The sequence below is a fragment of the Tympanuchus pallidicinctus genome, unplaced genomic scaffold (genome assembly GCF_026119805.1).
Source record: "Tympanuchus pallidicinctus isolate F22 unplaced genomic scaffold, pur_lepc_1.0 scaffold46, whole genome shotgun sequence".
Taxonomy (NCBI): Eukaryota; Metazoa; Chordata; class Aves; order Galliformes; family Phasianidae; genus Tympanuchus; species Tympanuchus pallidicinctus.
In genome coordinates this window covers 1,260,403-1,275,967 of record NW_026294765.1, presented here as the reverse complement: position 1 = coordinate 1,275,967, position 15,565 = coordinate 1,260,403, and the positions used below count along the sequence as shown (strand labels likewise).

Here is a 15,565-nt window from a genome sequence, read left to right as displayed (position 1 = left end):
ACAGGATAATACAGATAGCATAAAATCAAATGTAATTGTACATCGTTCATGCCCAAGGGCATGCTATACAACATTATGAACAGAGGAAGCCTCAAGAAGCAGCACAATAAGCTTATTTAAAAAACCCTCCACTAACACAGATACCTTCCATTACAAAGAAGTACCAAAATTTCAATAATGCTTTATTAAGGACAGATTAATATGCAATATCTTTTAAGCTAAAAACTAGAAGATTTAAGCTTCCATCTGGTCTGAAGCAGAACAAAGTGCTGTCTTCTCTTTACAAGAAATATGGAATACTTTCAGGTATCTTGTTCAAAGATACACAGGGTTTTAAATTTTCTAAATAATTCTACATACATACAAGAGAAGTTAGTAGGCATTGAAGTCTCAAACTGTATTAGATGGGCTGACCACATTGGCATCCTGGTGAGCAGCAGCTGTACCACTGGATTCTGGAGCTGTTTCAGTGACTGTCAGTGTTGAATCTGCAAAGTAGAAACTGTCACCTTGTGGTTTTGCTCTTTTTAAAGCATCTTCATTAAACCAGTCAAATCTGACCCCTGCCAGCTATGCATGCAGCCACGAATCCAGTTACGAGTCTCCTTTTCAATACCATTTGGTATTAACACTGGATTTCGGCACTGGGTTACACTAATACAGAGTAAAACTAATTCTAATTAAGAATCAAGTCTTGTTAGTGCTTTAGAACTAGGCAGAGCTGCTACCAAACAGCACTCTCATCCTCAGAACAAGAGCTTATGAACCTGAAGTAGGGCTTTCATCCTGCTGCAGTCATGTAATAAGCAAAAGCAGCTTAAGATGAAATGCAAAGCTTCTTGCCAAACAGCTGTGTTGTCACTTATGGAAGGTGAGAGGGGGGAATGCAACACCAGCTCAGATAGAAAGAGAACCAAGACATGTCTAGAATGTCTCAAACCTCTGTAGAATTGAGTATTTTGGGAACAGAACAGAGAGGCAGAAGCCCTCATCTAGCAATTAAAGGAGCTGCCTAGTAACAATAATAATAAAGCCACTTAATTCAGGTTATGCAGCATTGTGATAGAGCCACTGTGAGAGCTGTAAAGCTTGCAGGTTTTAAAAGCAGTTTAGAGGACGTAGCTGCACGTGGTTTGTGTTAAGTCATTGATCTGTATGATCAATGTGTAGTTAAGACCTCACTGAGATGAAAGGAGCTTTTCCTTTCCTCATCTCCCTGTTCCAGAATCTGTAACCTGAAAGGCTACACTGACAGAGCTTTTGAAAACCCTTTTTCCAAGCGATAACTGGGACACAAATATAAACAACTGCTTGGATTGTAGCACAGAGCTGTGCAATGCTGATCAAAGCATCCATCTGTCACACAGCTGAGAGCTTGGTTATCTGCTGCTATTTCCTTCAGAATGGACACTTCAGCATGCACTTCAGACTTCAAGGCAGCAAAGCTAAGCTCCAGACCTTGTTAAGTTCTGGGAAAGCTCTGAACAGAAGTATGCAACCCCCTGAGATGAGCCCTTCTCAGCAACATCCACTTAATGTTAGTAAGTCTACTGATAGCAAGATGTTCACTTTCCTTATCAGAAACAAACTGTAATGCTGGCAGATAATTGTTGTTCACAAACACTTTGCTCTGCTTAGTCACTTGGAGGGAAAAAGAAGGGCAAGAGCAGATTAGCAAAGATCATAAAGAAGCATCTAGAATAAGTCGTAAAAGCAGAAAAATATATTGCATAAAACATCTATAGAGAAGAGCACAAAGCTTGGTAAAACTGCAGCAAAAACAAAGCAAAACCAAACAGTGACAGGTTTAGCTACAGTTTCTACTCCCCCATCTGCTAGTGGTTGTCTGCCAAGAGCTGGCTAACAAGTATTTTTCCCCACCTTTGCATGGCTGTACATCCACAATCATGCAGTCGTCGTCGTCCTCATCTTCCTCAGTGTCTGCCTGAAAGCCATCCATCTCCATGGCTTCAGCCTTAAGGGGAAGAGGAGGAAAAGTTACAAGGTATCAGCAAGGTGACAGCATTAAGGTGCAAGATCTTGCACAGCCAATGCTAAGGACTGCAACGGAGGCTTCTCACAACTAGTGCTCAAAGCACAGTCCAGATAGGCAGGCAGAGATGTTTGCAAGGAACAGCAGACACTGACTTCTGGTAAAAGGCCTGCTCTGCAATGGCCCATGCAGCAGGAAGCATGCCAAGTGCTTGTGCTCCATGTTACACAGCACAATTACACACCTAGAAGTCAGTTCAGGCCTCAATTAGAGTCTGACTCAGTTTTGTCTTTTTTGTTATTATATTTATACATACTTCAGGGAAATCTTCCCCTTCTTTTGATTTCTCGCTTCTGAAGACAAAAAGCAACTTCAGCTTGTCAAGTTTAACCTTGTTCTCCCCTGACTCATCAGTCAATAAACTCATTTCAGGGAGGGATGACAGGTCTTTCCTTGGTGACACTTTGCTGCCCTGAGAGCTGCAAATCCACTCACGTTGAATCAGGAAAGGAAACAAAACGTAAGGAGTGATGCAAACTGAAGCTGTTCTGCATCAAATATCTCCAAGTTCTTTTTCCCCCCCTTTACTTTCTTCAGCTGGAACAGTGAAATTGAAGTCTCAGAAGTTGGTCCCTGCCTATCCTAACTGCTTCAAGACAAGAAGTTTCATGTTCACATCTTCACATAGAAGTCTTCCCCTCCTACACACACTGAGGTATTTCAGTACCAGGTTCTTTCTCTGCAGCTTATGTGAGAGCACCTTCACTTCTAGAAGGGTCCTGGCGTGAGCTTTGTGGCAGAGCCACACAGGAGAACCATCAGCAGGTCAAGGCTGTCAGGTTCTCCAGTTTCTCCACCAGCCTTGCACAGCTGGAAGGATGGGATCTCAATCCCCAGTTGCTGCTGGTTTAGATGACAGGCATGAAAGGCTTTCAGGAACCTGACACCTTTGTTCTCAGCCATCACATCTGAGGGCAACTAAGATGCTTTCAAAAGCTTAGAAGAACTCAGGCCAACGTTGTAATTCTACTCAAAGAGTTAGTTTCACTATGTCTGCCCAAGTGCTTGAATATAAGCAGAGCTTTGTAGTTGTTTCTCTCTTTTTTAATCTCTGCTTTTATTTAGCATACAAGAAAAAAAAACCAAGCAGATGCAGTTTGGGGACTGAACAGTTTCTCAGCTTTCTGATCCCTATCAATATTTGTACTTCATTACAGATCTTCAGTAGAAAAGTTGAAGAAGTAGGGAGTAAACTTAGAAAGAAAAGCACAAAAAGCCTTGAGCAAGGCTTCCTTCCTCCCCCTTACACACAGGAGAGTAATAAATCCACTGAAGAGTGCAAACCACTCCTGTCTGCAGGTTTGAAAGCACACAGCTGATCACAGCAGGCTTCAGGACCTAAAGCCTTACTGTCTGAAGAACATGGGCAGAGATTCACGTAGCTAAAGCACTGATCACATGCTTTTCAACCATACTTTTGGATAATTAAGCTCTTAATACTACTTGTTTGCCTCTGCTTTTCAGGTAAACATAACAGGAAGAGCACAGATTAGTTGGAATAGTGACTACTCCAAGCATCAACTCTGCTCCTGTGATTTTTTTTTTTGAACAGCTCTTGAAATCCAGCTTTTATATATATATAATATTATGAGCCTGAGACTTTGCAGACTATTAAGAGTTGAGTTGCAGCACTCAGAGACCAGATTTAACCAGTACATGTGCATCTGATGCAAGTCACCAGTGCAGGCTATACATCTGGCAGCCATACAAATCTGCAGGCAAATTGCATACAGCTGGAAAACCAAGGACAAACAGACACTCAAAACTATTCACAGCTTGGAAGCAATCACTGCCAAATAGCAGAAAATGGAAGAAGATTAATGTTTCAAGTGAAACAATCCAAGTCAGAGGCAAAGAAATCCGTCTCTTCAGAGTTGGGAAATTGTACTCCTTCCCCACGAATAAAGACCTTTTTGTATGACAAATGGTTTTGGTAGCTGAATATTTTGACTCTGCTGATGGCAGGTTTAGGTCAGTTTGGGAGGAGTGCCATGATACTTGCCTACTGAAGAGGCACAGCTACATTCCTGCTGTTCATAATAGGGGAAGAGGGCTGTGAAAGCTCACCTGTTCAGCACCCCTAGGCCTCTTCATGAATTTAGTGATGCACATACTTCCAGTGGACTTCCTCTTTACTGACACAGGGGTGCTCTGCACAGGTGCCACACCTGGCACCCCACCACCGTCCTCCTTTCCTGAAGAAGGGACCTGGGTGACGTAGTTCCATTGGCAAGGGACAGGGAGGTGCTCTTGATCGAAACTCTTCAGCACCTCCGAGTGGACGTACCAACACATCCGATATTCAGGTCTCTTCTCATACACAGAGTTCTCAGAAATGATTCTCTTTAGCCTGGCTTTGGAAGGGACACCGCTGTCCTCACCGACTGGTGTCTGCGGTCGGGAGGCGTTGGGGCTCACAGGGCTCGTGTCTCCACTCTCAGCTGCAGTCACATCACTGAACAGTCCTTGCCTGCAGCACTCCTGGAACTCCTGGATGATCACTTTGCTCCCGTTCACGTTCCCATGGAGCAGTGGTAGAAGCTGGCCAAGGACTGCGGAGAAGAGAAGTTGCATAAAGGTTGTAGAGAACTATTTAAAGGTCAAGAAAAGCTTGGCTGCCATAATATCAGTGTACACATCCCCAGGAAAGAAGACAAATAAGATTAATTTTAGCTTCTGTTGCAGCCCCGGACCTAAACTTTATAGTCAAGCACAACAGGAATGTGAAGTGAGAATTTCAATCTCTATTCTGGTCTTTTTGGGCATTACTCATACCCTCGTGTTAATCACACACAGGATGTACTCAATACTGAAATTACAAACAAAATACATCCTCCCTCTCTGAGCAACACACAGCTAAGTCAGCTCAAGCACCTCCAGTAAGTAGTCCTAAATCTGAGCCTTCTGAATGAAGTCTTGTTGGCATTGTTTCCTGGATTACCTGAAGCAAGAGCTTTTAGAGACAGCAACCAAGGCCACAGAGTTGTGCAATGGCAGAAAACTGAATCCCAGGAGACTTCATAAAGATTACTTGAATTTCAGACAGTAATAAGCAGGCCATTCTGATGCTTTAACTTGATTTAAAAAAAAAAAAAAATCTCAAAACTGGAGTACAACAGTGCATATATACAATTATTTAGCCCTTCACGTCTTACTCTGCTGATCTTTTGCTCTTTTTTTGCTACATTTCTGTATCTGCTGTTCTTCCTCAGCAAGAGATGAATCCAGGATACACGCTGTGAACTGCTGGAGGACCTTCAGGTCTGCATTTGTGCCACTGTCATTCTGTGCACTTTCCCAGATGCAGCCAATTTTCACAGGCTGTAGAACATGGAGCCTCTTCCCCTTGGCCATCAGTTCATCCCACTCCTTCGCTTTCAGCTTTTGACGAACCTTCTGATTCTCTGGATCACACTCCTAAAAAGCCACAGGTGAAAAAACTTGTTACAACCATTCCAGATGAATCATTTTCTTTCAAAAAAAAAAAAAAAGCCACCTTCTTGCTGTGCCCCCTGAGTTGCACAGGTTCTCTCCTGCTCTAAGCAAATACGAGTTACGTCACTGCCAGGATCACATGATTTCATGTGTCAATATTTAGCACTTGATAGAAGCAAAAGATGGAAATCCTGGTTCACTTACTTCTGTCACTCCTTCATCTTCAGATAGGTACCCATGGGGTACAAAAAACCCATCGTCATCGTCTTCATCCTCTCCTTCCTCTTCATCATCCTAAACATAAACTCAGCTTTTTAGAAATCTGGCACTGCCAGATGCAGTCATTTATAGAAGCTGTCTTTCAGCACACAGAATCCTTACCCCTTCACTATGGGAAAGGCTTTCACCAGGTTCCTCCTCTTCCCACTCTTCATCACTGTCTACTTCATAGTCCAGTAATTTCTAGAAGAAGAAATGCCAATATGCCACTTCTGTTAGCCTGAAAGCACGATGCCAGAGTCCACCTAGTGCTTCATAACTCAACAGCAAGAACGAGCACACCAGTGGATCAGCAGTCCCAAAGGACAGGTAAACCTGACCACCACATATTCACTTTGAGATCATTAAGAAAAAGAGAATCCAACTACACTGCCTCTAAGTTACTCACACTGTCCTTTGACCAAGGATTCCTGGGACGGATGACAGTGGTTTTCTTGTTCCATGTGCCCCAGTATGCAGGACGGTGATTTTCACAGAACTGCAGAAGTTTCATTCTACCAAATTTCCCCCTTTCAGGAACAGCATCTGTTTTGCAGTTATCCACCACTACCACATCACTGTTAAAACAAGAGACTCCTTTCAGAACCCACAGAATGCTCCCCTGCTGCTCAGGATATCATCTTCTACAAAGTTTCAGTTCAGCCATGATATCAACACAGAACTTGATTAGAACAAACACTCACAATTGGGTTGCAAGAACAGGAGTTTCATAGAGGCTACTGCCCTCTTAACAATACTATGAAGAACTGCAGCCTGCCTCAGTTTCAAGGAGTACAACTGACATCTATCAAAGATAGACAGATTCCCTCACCGCAAGAAAGATTTTGAGGCCCTGGAACTTGTTCAAAGGAGGGCAACAAAGCTGGTGAGGGGTCTGGAGCACAGGGCTGATGAGGAGAGGCTGAAGGAGCTGGGAACGTTCAGCCTGGAGAAGAGGAGCTCAGGGGAGACCTCATTGCTCTCTAAAACTTCCTGAAGGGAGAGGGGGTCGGCCTCTGCTCTCGTGTCATCAGGGATAGGAGCAGAGGGAATGGTTTCAAGCTACGGCAGGGGAGATTCAGGCTGGACATGAGGAAGTGTTACTGTTCAGAAAGGGTGGTCAGGCACTGCAATGGATGCCCAGGGAGGTGGTGGAGTCACCGAGCCTGGGGGTGTTCAAGGAAAGGCTGGATGTGGTGTTGAGGGACGTGGTTCAGTGGGAGCTGTTGGTAAGAGGTGAGCGGTTGGACTGGATGAGCTTTGAGGTCTTTTCCAACCTTGGTGATTCTATGATTCTATGATATAAACACTATTCAAAGGCAAGTAGTTTCCAGTGCTGAAATGCAGCTGCCTAAAACAAAAGACCTCCTGCAAATAAGCATTTAAGAAACATTACAGAATGAAGGAAATCTGTATCCTAACACACTCTCCCTCTGAGGGGACTGTCAGACAAGTATCAAAAGCAAAGCTGCACCTTTCTATTACCCACAGCATTTGATTACAGCTTCCTTGAAACCAGTCCTCTGTTCATCACAAAAACAAGAGGAGAAAAGCCCCGAGACACAGACTGACCTGTTCACTGTGGTACTGCTATTGACAAAAGTGGGTCCAGTTTTACGTGGCTTACGACACTTGAGGTCTCTCAAGAAAGAAACTTCACTATTCTGTGCGCGCAGGAGCCGATCCAGCTGTTCTAAGAAGTCTGGATAAAGGGCAATACGACAGAGGGGAGCTAAGACCATGTTCTCTTTAATTTCAAAAGGAGCAAACTTCCCACAAGAGCCAGCAAGAATCTGAAATGGTAAGTGAGGATCGTTAGGGCCTGAACACCTGAGAAACTGCAGTACCAGCATCTTCATAACGCACAAACCTAAGGAAAAAAGAAAGTTACTGATATTTGAATGAGGATTTACATCCTCTCAGAGACCCCAACAGATCCTCTTGAGGTCTGTACACCCAACACAGCAGGAGACAAAGATGAGATTTTACTCAAGCAACTGCAGACTTCTGTCATCTTTCCCCTGGTCACAGAGTTGTTGTTTTAAACCATTCAATGCTTTAAAAATGAGGAAGTAGGCACTAATGCCTCTTACACCTAAGGAGCTCTAAGGGATAGGCGAGAAGGAAACCAGTGTGTTTGTAAGAAGATGACTAAGGAAAACCCAACAACATGCAGGCATAGCAACAGCTCACCTTTGGGGCTTGCGGAGTCTTTGGTTTCTGGAAGAATCTTGTAATTTCTGCTTTCTGAGCATTAATACGCTAAGGTCAGAATGGAAATGCAAATTGTAATTAAAGGTATGACAAGGCTTCATCATTTAAAGTGAACTCAAGCATGACCCAACTTCAAAACTAATGAGGCATAAAACAAAGTTCAGTTGTTTATCAGCTCCTGTGATGCAATAAAAAAAATAATTGCCTTCTCTAACACACATACACAGATTCCAGTGTAATTGCTAAGACAACAAATGCAGAAAGAATTTAACAGATAGAACAGAGACAGCAGCATCTAAACAAGACAAGAGAACTGCAAGGTCTAACTGGTGGAATGGCACTGCCTGATCCCATGGGACTGACTCTGTTTCAAAGGGACATGCTCACTTCCCAGCAGCAGATGCTGCAGGGGCAGCAAGGCAGTGTACTGCTGTACTGAGAGAACTTCAGGGAGGGTAAAGCAGCAGTTCCACAGCTAACAGCTCAGCTGCACTCAGCAGGGTGCCAGGGAGTCCATTCACTGCATTTCACAAGAACAGAAGAGCTTAGAGAGAGCATTTTACCTTTTCCTCCTCTTTTAACCGTTTCTCCTCTTCTTTCTTTCTCTTCTCCTCAAGTTTTGCCCTTAAATATAAAAAGTTCATTTCACCGGTCACAACTCAAAGTATTTGCTTGGACTTTGGCAGGTGAAAGGCCTTAATTAAGAGCACATCACATTATGCACTAAGATAATTTGTTAAACAAGCATGGCACTCGACTGAAACGTATAGAAGACTCTCCTCACTCCTTCTAAATCAAATATTGAACTGATTTGGGCACAGAGTATGGAGGATGCTTCAAATTTTCCTCAATACAAAAAAAGGTATTTAATGAGTTACCACAATACAAATGACTTCCTCAACAGAAGACAGCAGTACCAGCAAATGCAAAGCTAATAGTAAGAGTGGTCAGGAAGGGAAAACTCAGTGGTTCACAACAGCTCTTTTCAGCTATTTCTGATCAGAAAGCCAGCTCAGCCAGCAAGAAAAAGCAGGGCTGGCATGAAGATCTGACATCCTTCCACCACTTTGAATATATTCAGTGACAAACAGGCACGTGCTGTCCTGTGCTCTAAAACAGGGGGAATATGGTGGGTCTGCAGAGGTTACCACATCATCATCCATTATTCCCCATGGCCTTTAGAAGCCAAGCCACTTACTCCAAGGCTTCCTGCCTCTCCTTGCGTTTCTCCTCCTTCACTCTCAACTTCTCAGCTTTTTCCTTTTCTTCTTTTTCTTTCTTTTCTCTTCTCTCTTTCTCTTTCAGTTCTTTCTCTTCCTCTTTCTTCTTCTTTGCCTCTTCCTTGGCTCGCTCCTTTGCAGCTTTTGCCTCTTCTTTCAGCCTTCCTTTTTCCTCCCTTTCTGCTTGTAACTTCTGCAGCTTGTCAGCACGCTCCTGATCCTAGTTCAAGAAAACCCATTAAGAAAGTGTCTTTGTGCACAGAAGCAGCTGCTGGCACACACAGCTGACTGAAACAAGGACACAACTTCTCCACCTGAGATTCTTCACCCATCCACAAAGACCTGCAAGGTTCCAGCTCCTATAGCTGCACTTAGGAACTGCATCCTGGGTGCAGCCTCAGCTAGCTGACCTGTCTTGCGTGGCATTTTATTAGTTAATTTCTTTTCAGATAATCAGACAAGGCAAGGCACTCTGTGCTTACTTAAAGGGTAGCATGAGAACAGTGAGGGAAGGTGACAAGAGTCAAAGTGTTGCTTTTCCACATTATTTCATTTCAAAGCAACTAAAAGTCTCATTATGGGTCTACTGACGTAAATGAGAACGTGGTACTCTGACTAATTAAAAAAGAAACTTAAGGGAAGTAATTTCCCTACACTGTAGACATTGGTAACTCCACAAGGAAACTAGGATATGTCTGAACTCAGAGATATAAACAGCCTTCTGGTACATTTCCAATTTCTTTTTGTTTATTTCACATCTAAGTCTTCCTGGCAGGATGAAAAATTACTGAACAGCATCACAGTGTACAAATAATGCCAGAACTGTGCCAGAGGTAAAAAGCAACACTGCCAGAACTGAGTCATGGAACTCAGTAAAGATCTGCTGGGTAGCTTTAGGAAGAGATACGAAGCAGACAGCAGGGGAAGTGGGCTGATTTAGCTTTCAACACCAAGCTTCCACATTCTCATCTCTTTCAAATGTAACTATTTACATAAATAAACATTAGAAGTGAATTACAGGAAAAAAAAACAACAGTCTGGAGCTTTACATGGGGCACTGTGAAAAGCCAGCATCTCAGGGAGTTCACTGAGCCACTTATAGCTGATATAAAAAAATGCAACCAACCAATTTCTAAATTAGTCACTACAAAACACAGCAAGGATTCAGAAGCACAGCCCCTCCCAACTGCTGGTAAAATAACAGCCAGCTTTTCAGCACGCAGAGCCCACTCATGCAATGCTGGCTGCTTGAGAACTCCGTGTGATCCATCAGCCTCCTCTGCATTTTTAGCACTGCATGACTGAAAACAGAGTGAATGGACAGCAAAAATCACACTGCTGTTTCGTCTGGATGTTCTGGCTACCAGCATTGGAGTGGACACATAATGCAGCCTTAAGCACTCCCAGCAGTGATGTCCAATAGTTTCCATGAACCCATTGGTCCTCTTGCCTCACCTGCTGAAGAACAGATGCTACTTTTTGTGTTTTAAAGGGAGAAGAGTGTGAACAGTAAGGCAGGAACCCTAAATAAAAGCCTCTCAAGGATTTTGGTTGCGAGTGTCCACTCTGGAGGCTTCCACTCTCCAAGGAAGGGTTTGAAAACGCTCCCAAAAGCCCTTTGATGAGCAGTCAGCAACATTGACAGTCTCTTAATACCTTACTGAAGTGCACAGAAATGCAGTGCAGGCCACCCACAAACCATCAGGTATGCATTAAGGAGATTTTTGGAACAAACTGAGTGCTTTAACCACATGCATTAAGACTCTTCCATATTCATCAGTGAGGAAAGCCAGGGAAAGAGGTGCTATAAGTAGACTGAGATGAAACGCACGGGGCTTTGCTTACTATTCAATGCAAAAAGCACAGCAGGTTAACTTTCTATGTCAGTGAAAAAGCCTTACTCTTTGCAATCTCAGCTTCTCCTTCTCTGCAGAACTTTTGTGGAGTTTCTGAGATACCTGAAATCACAAAAAAGGAAGTTTTAGAGATCCGTGTCATTCCTTTCTCATGAGATGCTGAAACTACTAAACAGAGCAACAAGCTCCATTTAAATTACATTAACTTTTTCTTCAGGTTAATGTATCCAGCAACATAAGCATTCCTTCAAGCACTAGATATGCTTGAACTCTATTCTTAGATCCAATCTCACTGATTTATAATAAGCCTGAACACACTAATTGTTTCAGTTTACATTAGGTCCTCCTATTACCAGGCTTTGCATAAACAAACCCTTCTTGTTACTCAGCCCTAAAACATCATTTGCAATGTAACACCACGAGTACAAAAACAAACAGGAGGTACAGCTGCTCCAAATCACAAGAGCACAACATTGACTCAAAGGAAGCAACTCTGCCACATAAACTTCTGTTTTTTTATGCTACTGTTGTTATGCCAGATTATTTAGCTACAGCTTCCTAAGCACAAGGACTACTTTCAATATTCCCTTGCTGCTCCTGCTGGTGATCACAGCCCTCCTGTTCTTCCACTATTATCAACCCTATGGGTCACAGCTTCCTTTCAGTTAAAGCCATCATTCCCAAGGAAGAAAGAAGGCACAAAGGTACTCAGTATCTAAAGAGTAGCACTCATTGACCTTAGCTTCTGAGCAGTCTATATTTCAGCTCACTCTGGCTTGCTTTCTTGTATCCTCTTCTTCCTCCTGCCATCCTCAGGCAAAGGCAGAGCATTTATCTCTGCGATTAAAGCATTTGGTCTGCTTTATTTTCTACATTCAGGCACGGAAGTTCAGAGTGTAAAGATGCATCAGGTGGCTCTGTACTCACGTGATGCAAAACAAGAACACTTTAAACTCAGAGCTTTACTTTCTTGAAGTGTTTCTGCTTTAGAAAGCAGACATTCTAGCACAGACAATGGTGCAGATCAGCACAGACATCCCACTCTGGCAAACAGAATGAATGATGTGCCAACCTTGCCTCACACCAGGCAAAACCAATAACTTGTTGACGTGAATATATTACATCCAAAGTCAAGTGCTCTCTTCTGTTGTGTTGTACTAGGAATACTTCATGCCTACTTGAGTTTGTGCGTGTATTGTAGAGTGACACCACAAGTTTTAACAGCCAGAAGTCAGGACCAGGTAACTCCCCCCAGGAAAATTCAAACAGTAGAAAAAAGGCAGACCACAATGAGAACTGCAAGCCCAGCTCACGCAGCACAGCATCTGAACACCTGAAAAAGCCCTCCTTGTTTTCCCCTCCAATCATGCAGTTAAATGCAAGCAACACAGCAGTCAGAGAGCTCAGCTGAACTTTGGGCAAGGCTTGGCTACAGTATCCAACTCACTCCCCAGGGCAGCTCTGCTGTAGGGGTTTCACTGCTGACTGCTGTGCTCCCAACCAGAGCATCCTCTCTTTATACCTCCACTGCTCTGTTCCCCAGGAAGACCAAGCATTTTCCAACCACTCAACTCACAACCATTTCAGCCACCTGCACGGACACTGTTGGTTTTAAAAGCTTCCCCTTCAGCACAGCACCAGAAGTCCAATCACAGGTGTCTCTTGTTACACGACAGGCAGTGACCAGAAGCTAAACCAGATCCCAGCCCCAGCACACACAGGGCTGTTAGATCAGAGGTATCCCATCCCCTCCAGCCCTAAGCAGCATCTCATAGTCACAGGAACACACAGTGAATTATCCCTTAAGCAGCCTCCTGCTGGACAGGGCACACAAGATGGCTGACAGCACAAGCCTTACACACTTCATTCCTATGGAGACCCATTTGGCTTGTCCTCTGTCTTCAGAGGGAAAACTGCACTTCTGCTAATGCCCTATAGTTTCACTGAAAGGGTTTTTAACAGCCCAGATTCAAGATTTCAAAGCTGGTGGTGGAAGCTGACAAAAACAACCCCACAGCAGCAACAGAGAGAACAGAATGGATGTTATAAAACAACACCTGCTGGACACAACGCTTTGAGCTCTGTCCTTATCCCAGTTACTAAGGTGTACATCCCAAGGCACACACTTCACAATCACTATAATGAAAAGAACCTGCAACAGGAGCTTAAAGCTGCACTCATGCTATTCAAACACAGCAACTCCAAACTCAAAAAGACTTAAATAGTCTAGCTACACAATTTAAAGGAGGATTCAAGAGGGTAATCATTCAGTTACATTATTAATAGATTGACAACACCTTCCATAAGGTCCCACAATCTTTGTGAATAACTTGTTTATCCTTTTCATGACAGTCCATCTACAGTGTAATAACCCTTAAACAACCAAGAAAAAAGACCAACCTTCCTAATAGGCGTTGAGACAGCTAAAGGACTAGTATTTCTCTTGCTTTCTGCAACAGGCTGTGCCTCAGGGGAGCTCACAGAGAGGGAGCTTAATGAGGAATTAGTAAGTACAGAGTCTCCTTCATGGGACAATTCTACGGTCTCATTTTCTGATGTGACACTTCCATCCAGAGAAGTGACTTGGGGAGATTTAGCAGCCATAATATCTTCAAGAAGCACTACAGGCATCTTCCCCTCAAATATGACGTCCTTCAGTTCACCCTGATTAACCTTCGTGTTTTCCAAGTTGTTACACTTTGTCAACCCAGAACAAGACTGGATTCCATCTACCAAATCTTCACCCTTATTTGCAATAGCTTCACACTGCACATCAGTCTCCATTGAATCATCAGTTTGGCTGTTCTGGGTGGAATTCAGGCAACTCAGCTTGTTCGTATCTTTTCCTAGCACACCATTAGTCAGAGCTGCAGAAGATGCTTTTGAATCAAAATTAACGTGGTCTACATCATCACTGAGCCTTTGATTAGGCTCATCTACAGAGTCAATAATGACGATGATTTCATCTCTGTTATCTTTTGAGCCCTTTTGTATAAAGTGGTCTAAAGGACCCTTCCCGTTAACAAGTTTCGGAACAAAAGTCACATCTGAATTCAGCTGGCAGTCATTCTCCATATTGTCCGTGGAAGCACACGATGTGGCTGTGGAAGAATCCTTACTTTGGCCCAAACCACTCTTAGAACTCTTTCCTTTCTTGCCTTCTGCTTCTGCATCACATTTCTCCTTTGGTACAGGATTCAGGCGCTTGAAAGGCAACCGAGCTGCAACAAACAACATTTGGCTATTTCAGTCACAGCAAACAAAGCAGCAGGATAAGGAGAAATAAAACTTAACGCATTCATTTTGCTGTTAAACAGCAGAACGAAACCAGATTACAGCTGCAGGCAGTTCACTGCTGCAAATACTCCCAGGCCTGGTGGTTTTTGAAGGCACTGGGGCTTTACAAGAGGTGACAGAGGCTCTCCCACAGCCTTACCTTGCACGAGTCTCCGCGGGGGAACGACCGCTTTGTCTCTGCACTCCATGGCTACAAAAGGGAAACAAAAAGAGCCCCGTGAATGGCCGGGCCACGCTGCAGCCCCACCACCGGCCCTGAGCAGCACCCAACAGGCACAGCCGGGCTCAGACTGACCTCCAGAGCTGAGGGAAACCCAACGACTGAGGAAACGGCACCGCTCGGGGCCTACACCGAAACGGGACCTCCGCTCTTGGGCCTCCTTTGTTACCTCAGGAAGAACCCGCGCCCCCGGAGACCCGGAAGCCCCGCGATGCCTCCAGGCCTTCCCCTACCTGCCATGGCGAGGCGCCACGGCTCCAGCGGCAGCAGACCAGAGCGGACCCGGCCCGCTCCAACCCGTTCCGTCCGGTTCCGGCCCTGTGCCTCCCGCTCGTATTTGGCGGGAGCCGGGACGACCCCGCGCCTGCCCGCGCTGATTGGCCGAGAGCGCCCACGTGACTCGCTCTTCCGCCCGCCCTGCCTCCGCCCGCGTCTCGCGAGGAGCCTGTGCGGGAGGCTCGGCGCCGGCTCCGCCCCTACATCCGCATTGGTCAGAGCGAGAAGGAGAGCTGATTGGCGGTCAGGATTGTCACTCTCGCTCGCTGGAAGCGCTGATTGGATGAAGATGACGAGAAAGGAGGAGCGCGGAAGGTCCCTCACCCCCGGGCCTGAGGCCGTGTTGCTGTCCGGCGGGAGTGAGGGCGGTGCGGCTCTGTGGAGATCAAGGCAGTCCTTCAGCAGTGGTGGGCAGAGGGGCGGGGCCGCCCAGTACATTAGGTCATTGAGTGGGCCGAGACGGTGCGCGAAATGGCGGCCGTGTGGCCAACGAGAGGCCCGGTCAGTGGGCGGCTTTGGCGCGAAGGCTGCTGGGAGTTGTAGTCCGCCTCTGGCGCATGGGGTGCTGGGAGCGGGAGCGTCATTCCAGCGGCTGCAGTGCCGGCTCTTCTTTTCCCTAAAATCCCCCCTTTTCGTTCAAAAACTATTTCCGCTCGTGCTGTCACTACCCACCCGTGTACCAAGTCGCTCTCCCTCCTATTTATGAGCCGCCTTCAGCTACAGGAAGGCCGCCACG

At 45.0% G+C, this 15,565-nt stretch overlaps 1 protein-coding gene across 2 annotated transcripts; it reads right to left on the bottom strand.

The window, feature by feature from the left end:
* Positions 1-161: 161 nt before the first annotated feature.
* On the bottom strand, positions 162-15,282 carry CHAF1A (chromatin assembly factor 1 subunit A). Of its 2 annotated transcripts, none has more exons than XM_052702750.1 (15): positions 14,787-15,282; positions 14,473-14,523; positions 13,437-14,257; positions 11,082-11,138; positions 9,159-9,400; positions 8,524-8,584; positions 7,940-8,008; positions 7,319-7,539; positions 6,156-6,324; positions 5,870-5,950; positions 5,693-5,782; positions 5,209-5,470; positions 4,121-4,605; positions 1,882-1,975; positions 162-488 (listed from the first exon to the last, which is right to left on the bottom strand). In XM_052702750.1, exons 1-15 carry the CDS (start codon positions 15,265-15,267, stop codon positions 391-393), a joined length of 3,282 nt encoding a protein of 1,093 aa, XP_052558710.1. In that variant the 5' UTR covers positions 15,268-15,282; the 3' UTR covers positions 162-390. The 2 variants fall into 2 exon arrangements, with proteins under 2 accessions (XP_052558710.1, XP_052558711.1); XM_052702751.1 differs by lacking the exon at positions 14,787-15,282 and adding an exon at positions 14,629-14,776.
* Positions 15,283-15,565: the final 283 nt, after the last annotated feature.